General features: G+C 36.3%; 1 protein-coding gene across 2 annotated transcripts; it reads right to left on the minus strand.

The window, feature by feature from the left end:
- Window positions 1–1,234: 1,234 nt before the first annotated feature.
- LOC308436919 (olfactory receptor 10C1-like) lies at window positions 1,235–2,200 on the minus strand (the record flags this gene model as incomplete). 2 transcript variants are annotated; one of them, XM_080937929.1, is made up of 2 exons in its annotated part: window positions 1,235–1,440; window positions 1,861–2,200. In XM_080937929.1, the coding sequence occupies 2 exons, from the start codon at window positions 2,198–2,200 to the stop codon at window positions 1,235–1,237; spliced, it is 546 nt and encodes a 181-aa protein (XP_080794055.1). The 2 variants fall into 2 exon arrangements, with proteins under 2 accessions (XP_080794055.1, XP_080794054.1); XM_080937928.1 differs by having other exon boundaries at window positions 1,235–2,200.
- Between the last annotated feature and the right edge of the window lie 9,608 nt (window positions 2,201–11,808).

The raw sequence follows: 11,808 nt of genomic DNA on the forward strand, positions 1-11,808 counted from the left end.
CAGGCTGGCAAGGATGCAGAGAAAGAGGAACACTTCTCCACTGTTGGTTGGGTTGTAAACTGGTACAACCACTCTGGAAATCAGTCTGGTGATTCCTCAGAAAATTGGACATAGTACTACCTGAAGACCCAGTTATTCCTCTTCTGGGCATATACCACAGAGAAGCTCCAGCATACAACAAAGACACATGTACCATAATGTTCATAGCAGCCCTATTTATAATAGCCAGAAGCTGGAAAGAACCCAGATGTCCTTCAGTAGATGAATGGATACAAATATTGTGGTATATTTACACAATGGAGTACTACCCAGCTATCAGAAACAATGACTTTATAAAATTCTTAAGAAAATGTATGCATCTAGAAAATATTCTGAATTTGATAACACAGTCACAAAAGAACAGACATAATATACAGTCACTGATAATTGGATACTGACCCCAGAAAGCTCTGAACTCCCCAGAAACAACTCACACACTATATGAAGTTCAAGAAAAAAAAGAAAATGAATAACCATTATGCTTAATCTTTACACACCAAGAAAACTTTGACTAATTCCAGATTACATCTTGTTGTACATGTACTTTACGCTCATTGTAACTAGCAAGATCTTAATGCACACTATAAACGCTTTTTAAAAAACACATGTACTGACAAAAATGTATTAGTATAATTTTATGCAAAAATGCTTAAAATCTGTACATTTATCTTTGTTTTTAAAATAAAGTTGTTCAATTAAAAAAGAATATTTATATGTTCTACAAAAAGAATTCACAAAAGAACTATTTAATTCTACATTACATGTGTATATAATTATATCTGAAAAATTTAAAGACTTTTAGGAGAAAAAAATACCATGTTTCCTAGAGCTCTTAAGGCATTAAGTGTCATTTTTTGAAAACTTTGGTATAGTCCAGAGGTAACTGATCTATCAGGGGCTGGACAATGACTCATAATGGATACAGGAATTTTCGAGACTTCTGAGATATTAGCACGATTTATACTCTGCCTAGATGAAAATATTTAAGTACTGGTTTAAACTACTAAAGTTATTTATTATCAAGAATACTTCTTAATTATTTGCAATTAAAAACAGTGTCAAGATAAGACAATACACTAAAACAAATTATGTTTCTTAACAATTGCTTTAAGACAGCCAGAAAGAGCTCATTGGTTTGGTTTGTTTATTTTGACAGACTATGTACCCTTTGGAACGAGTAAATCAAGATCCTTAGTTACCTATTCATTACCAGAACTTTCTTCAGACCCAGAGTTCTTCTCAGTGCTGCCTTTACTTCCTTGTTTCTTAAGCTATAGATAATAGGGTTCAGCATGGATGTCACTGATGTATAAAAGAGGGCCAAGAGTTTGTCCACTCCTGGTGAGTGGCTGGTCTTGGGCCTCAAGTAGTTAATAGATCCTGATCCATAAAAGAGTGTGACTACAAGTAGGTGGGAGGAACACGTAGAGAGAGCTTTATGGCGCCCCTCAGGTGACGGCATCACCAGTACTGCAACCAGAATTCTGACATAGGAATAAATGATCAGTAAAAATGGGCTAGATATACAGAGGACTGCCACCACAAAGATGGCAGCCTCATTTTGCGATGTATCACCACAGACAAGTGCCAGGAGAGGTGGAAGGTCACAGAAGAAGTGGTCTATCTCACAGGGTCCACAAAAGTTTAAGGAGAAAATAAAATTGGTCTGTCCTAACCCTACAATGCAACCCGTTCCCCATGAAACTATTGCCAAATTGGCACATACCCCACGGCTCATTCTAGTTGTATAGTGGAGTGGGGAGCATATGGCCATGCAGCGGTCAAAGGCCATGGCTGCTAATAGGCAACACTCAGTTATACCAAAAAGTGTGAAGAAAAACATCTGTGTGGCACATCCCTCCCGAGCGATCCCTCGGCTCTCAGTCACAAGGCTCTGCAGCATCTTAGGTACGACAGAAAAAGTATAGCCAATTTCCAGGAAAGACAAGTTGGCCAGAAAGAAGTACATGGGGGTGTGTAGAGATGGGCTGGTGCAGATAGCAAGGGCTATGAGAGCATTTCCTGTCAGTGATACTAAGAACATGAGGAGGATGAGGGTGAACAGGAGGAAGCATTCTCCAGGGACCTCAGAGAACTTGGCAAATGCAAAGCGTTTCACAGACAAGCTGTTTTCTTGCCATATAGAACAGTTGACACTCATCTTCTGGAAGACAAAACAGTAAATCATTAGAAAGATTCTTGCAGTTGAGGAAAATTAATCATTCTAATACTTTTAGAGCCTCAGTTACATCAGAGACAGAATCTTTCTCTGCAGTCAGAAAATCAAAGTTTAGAAATGTTTTATCTTCACATATTTTCATATTCAATATTTTTTTCTGTTTACATCAGAGGATTTTCCAAAGCATACTGAGCATTTTGTAAAGTGTACAAATATTTACAGAAGATGGTGTACATTTATAGTCCTGGCATTAATGAAGCTCAGGAAGAAGGCTTACCATGGGGTCTGAGTTCAGCTTCACATGTTGTGCAAGCTATCATTCAAATAGAAGGAAAGGAAAAATATAATTGTATCTCCGTTCTTTACACATTATTCTCATTAACTCGTTATCAATGTTACACAGATGAACTGATATAACCACTCTTCCCTATGCTTTCCTTTTGCTGCAGATACAGTCTCCCCAACCATTCTCTGAATTGTATTGGGCCCAGGTTATTCTGTGATTGTTCTTGCTGATATTCAGGTCCCTGAATTAAAAGTGTCACTTTCTCAAGTAAGACTCATATTTTTGAAGGGAAATTAAAATCAAATAACAATTTGATAAAAAATGATTGCTGTTTTAATGCATATAATTAAAGGCAGGGCACATCCTGATGTCTGGGTAGTAATGAAGTTTTCAGAGAAGCTTCTTAAAATGAATAAGCTGAGCCATAAAGTATACCAAGGTTAACCAAACAGCACCATATCCTTTTGTGCTCACAAGCCTCAATGTGGTAGCTGATTTCTGAAACTTAGTAGTTCCTATCTCCTTATAGAACATGTTTTGTTAGTGAGCGTATCACTGTATATGCATTAATATTTTCTTTTCTTAATATTGTCCATGATGTACTATGAATCAAACTATTGAGTTAAATAAAAACTAAAAAAGTAAAAGAGATGGTTTCTTGGTATGTATCCAGGCTACCTAGAATTTCTAATTTCTCTCCTCAGTCTCTTGAATGCTAAAATTCTAGGAGCAAGACTTGGTGCCTGGACTGATAGAAATTTCTTCCTAATGTTCCATCTCAATAGACCTTACATTACAATCCCATAAACTCCCTGTATTTCTGTACACATAATATACACTTCATTCCTCTTTGCTCATTTTTGATAGGGCAGCTGCTGTGTGCTTGCTTGTTTGCTTACATGGAAAACTGTTCTTTTTCAGCACAGCCTTGTCTGTTTTCCAGATATCATCTACCTCTTCTGCCTATAGTTACCCTCTGTTTTCACACTATAACTGCTAAATGGGCCTTTAGTACTCTGCTGGTGACTACTCATTTATTGCACCTTGTAGCCTTGTACAGAGACAGAGTATGGACTTCAATGTTCTTATCATCATATTTACCATCTTTACTAATCCACAAGTTCTCATGCAACAAGAAGTTCCAGTGTTTAGCTTACTCTGGCTCTTTAGGTACTTTGTTTGTCACTGCCTATTATATCCTATGAAGTTTAATCTTATGTCCCTCAAATATTGGAGATGCAGTGAACTTATTTTTCTCCTAGTTTGATAACTTTTTCCTTCAAATAAGATAACCTTTACTGTTTTTGGTGTGTGTGTGTGTCTTTGATGAAGTTTGTGTTTTCTTGCCAAAAATCTGAATACACCAAACTTTTTGTGTATTCAGATTTTTTTGTGACAAGGGTAAGATGGTTGATACCACCAGCCTCTTATGCCCTCCCTCTATTAACTTGATATAATGAAACGTCACTGGTTATCCTATATTACATGTAAGTAGATCAGCTCATTGTTGATCCACAAATCAACGGTGGGTTTCAGTATTTCAAAATTATAAATAAACATGTTACTCAAGTTTATATACATATATACATGCCAAAAACATGTGTGTGCCTGTATACTCATGCAGAAACTCAGACACAGAGAAGCACAATAGAGCAGAGCAAGGGGGAGATTGTGTATGAGTTAAAATATTAGTATAAACAACAATTCATGGTAACAGCATTTGTTCACACACTGTTTCTACATTTGGTCACTTATAAATGGGGCTAAGAAAAAGACATGTTTCCCATGGAGTTGTTGCAGTGAGAATTAAGTTAATTTCCCAAATCACTTAAGTTGATCAGGTGCTGAGTGCTTATCAGCTGCACAGGACATGAACATGTGTGTATGTCTACTCATAACCAATTTAGATTTTCTTTTGCATAACTCTAATTTGGCCAATATCTCACTGTAGTCCATACTGTTTGTTTCTATTCATTAATTGATCACAAGATTGTTTTTCTATTGGGGATAATGGAAAATAAACAGAAAAATAGACCAAAAACTCAAAAAACATACATAAATTTTATCCTAGGGGAATATAGTTATATAACATAGTTTATTACATCTATTACATTAGGCATGCACCTACTCAGGCAAAAGTTCTAAAAATATAAAGGACTTAAGGCTCTGACAAGTATGAAGCAGGAAATCTGCTGTGTTTATTGGGCCTCTAAGTGGATTCTGCTCTGATAAAAAAAAATTGCTGAAATGTAGAGGATTCTATTGTGATGCATTTTAAACTTAATGTACTGCAATTATTTCTCTGTATTATATTGAAATAAAACAAAACAAAACCCAAATAAACAATGATCACAAAGCCAACACAGAAAAAGGCTACTTTTAAATCTGAATTATTTTTAAGCACCTTGTCTTTCATTAGTAGTCTATATTTGTATAGATAGCTCTCTAGTTAGAGTGTGAGGCCTTTCCTCTCCCAGATAAATTTTCAGAAACTCAGCTCAAGACCCAGAATGTTTTATTTTTATTTAAATTTGTTTAATAAAAATGATTTTCTCAAAAAGCATCTCAAAATTCTTAACAAGTGTCACAACACTCTGATGTAGATGTCTCATCTGCCTCTCATTTCTTACATTTTCTTGACCTAAATTGTATGCTCACTATTTCTTTTTAAGCTATATATAATGTAATCTTTCCCTAGTTGAACTGTTTGAACTGGTTTCCTACCAATAATCAGCTCTGTTTTATACATAGACTTTCATGGTTATAAAATCAGGTGTGCACTAAGCACTGCTAAGATTCTGAAGGTTCATATCACAAGCTGTGCTTTTATTGGCAACTCTATAGATGTAAGAGATGGTGCATGACATGAGTGAAACTTGAAATCTTACTGTTTGGGCTTTGCATGATATTTTACATGGCCTGAAGATAGAAGTCAAGCACACTGTACATAGCTCTGCTTTGGGGAATGATGAAAAAACATTGTTTTCCACAGTATCACCACGTTAGAAATGTTCACTAGTGGGTTCAGTCTCTTATCTGATCTTTTAAGGCCACCATATATTGTTAGAAAATTTTCTGAAAAACTGCAGTATTTGTATGTACAAATTTTCAAGAAGTGTTCATCTTCACTATTATATAGTAACTATTTCTAAAATTTTGTAACAGCAAATACAACTTGTGTAGATTGCTCGGGAAAACATTATTAAAAGACTTACCCCTGACTTCCCAGATTCCTCCTATTCACTCATCTAGTAACATTTATACAGGTGACTGACACTTTAGCTCAACACAATAGACACTGTGGAATCACTTAAGTAGATTACACTGTACCGTATAACCTAAATATGACAGTAGAAGTTAATTCTAATTTACAATGAAATAAGTGATTAACACAATACACAGGTGTTTTCTGAGGGATACTGGAGTCTTTAACAGCTTTCAATGAAAGAGACAATAATTACTTAGAGTAACAAGGATGGAAAATGTTTTGAGTATCAGAAGTCCTTTTATATACTTTAATTCACTTTCCTCAAGCTTACTCTTGAAATTTTAACTGTGACACCTACCTCAAATCACAGTATATGAAAAGATAATAGAGTAGTTTCTACTTCTGATTAGTCACTCTTGGGTTTTTGTTTATCCTGTTCTTACAACATACAGGAAACACACACCATCCCCATCTTCTCTACATTGCACTGGAAAGCTTCAGTTACAGTCAGAAACCATGCCTGATGTCAAGAAGATTGTCTCTTTCAGGAGAGAGCACCATGTTCTTCAATGAAATGTACAGTATCACACACACACACACACACACACACACACACACACACACACACACACACACAGACAGACACTTTACTATTTCCATTATATGCATTTTCTCCTTTCCTGGAAAATAATGAGCTGTAAACATATTATACAAAAAAATTATTCTGTCTTCTGACTCCTTTTCCTCTCACTCTTCTCATGAGACACCATCTCTTCTCACTGGTGAGTTGCAGGAGGTTTCTCATTGATCTCCTGAGAGTCCTTATGGATAGCACAATAGCTCTGTGCAGAGGAGCTGAATTCTGCAACAGCTCTTACTCCTGAGAAATAGTTCTCTCATAGAACATTTAAATCATTCCATCCACAAGGAAGTATTACAGTAAGCTAATCATCTTTCTACTGAATCAAAATTGCCACACTGATGACAAAAATTCAACATACAGTCTCCTGGAGAAAAAGTTATATAAACCACATGCCTAAGCACTCCAAGTTTTGAGTTTGGGTTTGCTGTAGATGCTGGTTATTTCTTTTTATTGCTTAACTTATTTTTTTTAAATCATAAACATATTTTGGATTTTATGAAGTGAACTTTTCACCATCTATAATAATTATGTTACTGGTATTATACACCCACAAATTTCTAAGAGAAATCACATAGTGTGTAAATTGTTCTACCATACTGCTGTACTCAGTCCCTACTATTGTGTGGTAGGTCTGCATATATAAATCAGGTGAAATTTCCTCCCTGTCCTTTTTTCTCCCCTTGCTTCTCTCTCCAGCTCTATAAACAAGTTCTGCTACTTCAGTTCACAGGCTGATGTCTGATACAGTCTCCTGGAACTAATATGCAAACCATACCCACTACTACCTGAGAAACTGATCCCCAGCTACTCTTAAGCACCCAGAGACCACTGCTGTGCAACAGCTCATCCTGGGTGAGGACCCACAAAAACTCAGCTGTTCAACTATTATACTTCATGAACACTCTTTTAGGTAAATGCAGATTTTTGTGTTTCTACATCAATCCATTTTGGTAGCTTTTTTTCCCAAGTACTTTGTGCATATAATGACATAAGGGAAATATAACCACAAAAGAATTAATTTATTTTACCATATCATAGTGTAGTATAATAAAACTAGAAATCAGTAGAGAGTACAGAAACTAAAAAATCACTTTGATTTGATCAAGATACATTTGGGAAACTAGTCAATCATTGAAAGAATCAAGAAGTAAATTTGAAAGTTCCCAGAGTTAAATTTAAGTGAACATATAACTTTCACAAGTTTTCACAAACACACAAATGCACTCCTTAGAGAAGATTCTGAGATGGACCTTGCATAGGAATAACTCATTTTAAATAAATCATGAAACTTCTCTTAGGCTGACTGAGTGATACTCCCCACTTGAGTTGAGAATATCTAAGAATGAGTAGGATCTGAAGTTCCTCAAGCATTGTGGTGTGAAGGTCTGGCTCAAATTGTTTGAGGAAGCTAAGGCTGAGAGAGTCCCTTATGGAGCTGATAATGTATTTCAGCTGTAAACAGATGTAATTTTTTCATTCCTCAAGGCCTTAGTGTTTGCAGCATCTGGTTTTGACACAATAGCTATCCAGTTTGTTGTATGGCTTATATTGTTTGTCTTAGTTAGGTTCCTAGTGCTAAAATCAAACACTGTGATCATCAGCAACTTGGGGAAAAGAAGGTTTATTTAATCTAACAATTTTCAGTCAGTACATTACCCAGGGAAGGCAGGAAAGGAGCTCAAAGCAAGAATCTAGAAGTAAATTGATTCAGGGGGCCGTAGAGGACTGCTGCTTACTGTCTTACTCAATTATAGCTTGATCAGTCTGCACCCAAGACCACCAGTCAAGAGATGACACCAGCCATAAAATGATGTGTCCTCCCACATCAATTAATCAAACCAATAAACAACAAGTTTGTCCACAGTTAATCTGGTAGATCCATTTTCTTAGCACAGGATACCTCTTCTCAATAACTATAGTTTTTGTGAAACTGACATAAAACTAGCCAATATAGTTTTTCAATCAAGGAACCTAGGAAACCTGGAGCATATCTCATAGCTATGATGTAATGAGTCAAAATTTTCCAGTGTCTAATAGCTTACTAAAAAGCATTTTTGCATTAAAGCCTTACTACTAAATTGGACACTATCTAACACTGATCTAATAATGTTTTAACTCTGGTCTGGAGACATAAAGATAGGTAAATCCATTAAATCTCTCAACATGAGAGTATTTTATTGAAAAATTGTCACCTCCTATATATCTCTTCTTGATGCATGTGCTTATTTTCAGTTTAATTTTAGATGTGACATTAAATGATTATAAGAGAATTATCTGTGTTCATGTCCATGTTCTTCATTAGACTCATGCTGCTTAAATGTTTATTAGCTGTGATTTATGACTGATGTTAACATGCGTTTGCCCCATCTATTTCTAAATGCATTTGTAATGATGTCTTTAGGCATTTATTATAATAACTTGTTCATATAAGTTATTAAAAAATATTACCCCAAAATAAATTTAGGTAAGTGAATTGAAAGAAAGTAGTCTCAAGCAACTCTACACTATGTGCTTTCTTTTGTGAGTTTGAAAGAAGTTCCAGTGAACTTTGAGATTAGTTTCCTGTATGCAGCAAAAGGCTAGATTTTGTTTATGTATCCAGTCTTATAGCCTATGTCTCTATATTGAGGAGTTGAGTCCATTTATGTTAACAGATATCAAGGAATAGTTGTTTTTGTTTCCTGCTATTATTGCTTTGTGGGTTTAGTTGTGTCTGTGTCTTTTTCTTCTTTTGGTTTTCTGGTTTAGGAGTTTTCTTGTTTTTACTAGGATGTATTTTCTGTCATTGTATTGGGTTTTCAACCTATAATTCATTGTAGTGCTGGGTTTGTGTTTAGAGATTGTGTAAATTTAGATTTGTCTTGAAATATCTTAATTTCTCCATCTATGGTGATTGATAGTTTTGCTAGGTATAGCAGCTTGTGCTGGCTCTTGTGCTCTTTTAGGTTGTGCATGCTGTCTGTCCAGGTTCTTCTAGCTTTCATAGTCTCTGTTGAGAAATCGGGTGTGATTCTGATTGGTCTGCCTTTATATGTTACCTGACCTTTTTCCCTTATTGCTTTTAGTATTCTTTCTTTGCTTTGGGCACTTGGTGTTTTGACTAATATGTGTCGGGAGGCATTTCTATTCTGGTCCAACCTATTTGGAGTTCTGAAGGCTTCTTTTATGCTCGTGGTCATCTCATTCTTGAGGGTAGGGAAGTTCTTCTACAATTTTGTTGAAGATATTTACTGTGCCTCTTAGTTGATACTCTTCTCCCTCTTATATTTCTATTATCCTTAGGTTCGGTCTTCTCATTGTGTCCTGGATTTCCTGGACATTTTGGATTAGGAGCTTTTTGTTTTTTGCATCTTCTCTGGCTGTTTTCTCTATGTTTACAATGTTGTCTACTGCCCCTGAGATTCTCTCTTCCATCTCTTGTAATCTATTGGAAATGCTTTCTTTTGTGACTCCTGATTTCTTTTTTAGGTGTTCTACCTCTAGGGTTTAGTGTTTTCTTTATTGTGTCACTTTCTGTTTTAAATTCCCTCTTCCATTCCTTCATCTCTTTGGTTCTGTTTTCCTCTAGTTCTTTGAGTTCTTTGAGTGTTTTTCTTGTTTCGTCTTTAAAAGCTTTTGATTCTTTTTGCTTTTCCTCCTGTTCTTCTTTAAGTTTCTCTATCACCGTCTTGAGGTATGATTTCAGGTCTGTGTCTTCTTTTTCTGGAGTGTTTGGCATTCCAATGTTTGCTGTTATGGGAGAGCTGGGTTCTGGTGTTGCCAGGTTGTCTTGGTTTCCTTGGGATATACTCTTTTGCTTTCCTCTTGCCATCTTGTTGTCAGTGATATGTTCTTGCCTTTCCCTTGTATCTGGTCTGTGTCTCTGGATCTCCACTGGTCCTGGTGGCAGATGGGCTGAGCCCTGTTCTGTGCCCCATAGTCGCTGGGTGGAAACAAAAATTCCAATGTTGTGTTCCTGGTCCCTGGATCGGGCTGGGTGGGGGCGCGCTTTCCGTGCACACTTTGCAGAGATCTCTCTGCTCCCTGGCTGCCCAGATCTTCTACTCACCAGTCTTTAAAACTTTAGGAACTTCTGGTCCAGGTGGCACATGGGCCGAGCCCTGTTCTGCGCCTCAGAGTTGCAGGGTGGAAGCAGAGTTTCCAATGCTGTGTCCTTGGTCTTTGGATTGAGCAGGGCGGGGGTGCACTTTCTGTGAGCACTCCGAATAGATCTCTCTTCTCCCTGGCTGCCCAGATCTCCTACTCATCAGTCTTTGAAACTTTAGTAACTGCTGGTCCGGGTGGCACATGGGCCGAGCCCTGTTCTGCACCCCAGAGTCGCTGGGTGGAAACCTTAAAAACTTTTTATGTGAGGCCTCACCAGTTTATTGACTGAAGAACCTTTTACAAAAATAGGAGAATGTGGATAATACTTTCAGAATAGCTACTCTTATTTCTTCCTACAGACTCTACATAAGAAAATTCACCCCCATAACAAGGGTTGATATATATCATATATTCACCTATATTCAGGCTATGGTGACCTATAAGTTATGTTCTGATTATATACAGACTATAAATTATGTCAATAAAGGCAATTACTCCACAATAATCAGGTCTTTAATCTTGACTTGCTCAGGGTAAGTAATTTATTTTCATTTTCTTCACATCCTAGTCCAGAATGTGACTTGACAGCCTGGAATTACCTTGTATTAAAGCTCTACTTGTGCAGAAGCTGTGATTAAAATGCAGGTTCCCAGGAGATTTTGCTCTTGGTCATTCTCATTCCTGGTGATAATTGCCCTATTAGGAATATAGTAATCCCCAGGTCCCAGTGTAGGCTGATGTCATTTCCTACTGTAGTGACATATTTCAATCTTTCAGGGCTCTGGACAAAGCATAATGTGATATTTTGCCTTGAATTCTAAGATTTATTTTCAGACTCTAATATCTGGAATGCATCATCTTCTCAGCCTGGATTGGGCAGGGCGGCTTTATGAAAGTAACTAAAGAATGAAGGGACAAAAATTTCAGAGGTGAGAATATAATAACCATACATTTTTCTTTTACTCATCTCTCTGTACTATAAACTCTTTAGCTAAAAATCAATATTATTTTCATCAGCTGTCAAGTTAGCTTTCTTTAAATGCTTTAGCTAATAATACACATGCCTTTTATTATGCCAAGCATTTAAAGTATTTCTGAATAATACAGTAAATTAAATTTCACTATAAAATTGGATTTGAAATAATTCATATTTTGCAGTTATCTTTAATTTGAAAAACACATTCAGCAACAAAAAAGAAGATATATAAACAAAAAAGAGCACTTTTATATTTAGAAAGGTTTCTTTATGACTTAGATTTCTTAAATTCTTTCCAATTTTATAGTTTTCTGAAGAACAAAAATGTTAAGTTCTTTCTGATACAACAATAGTGTTGGGCTACTGAGGAGGTAGCCTATGGTCTATGGCT

The sequence above is a fragment of the Micromys minutus genome (genome assembly GCF_963924665.1).
Source record: "Micromys minutus genome assembly, chromosome: 25".
NCBI lineage: Eukaryota > Metazoa > Chordata > Mammalia > Rodentia > Muridae > Micromys > Micromys minutus.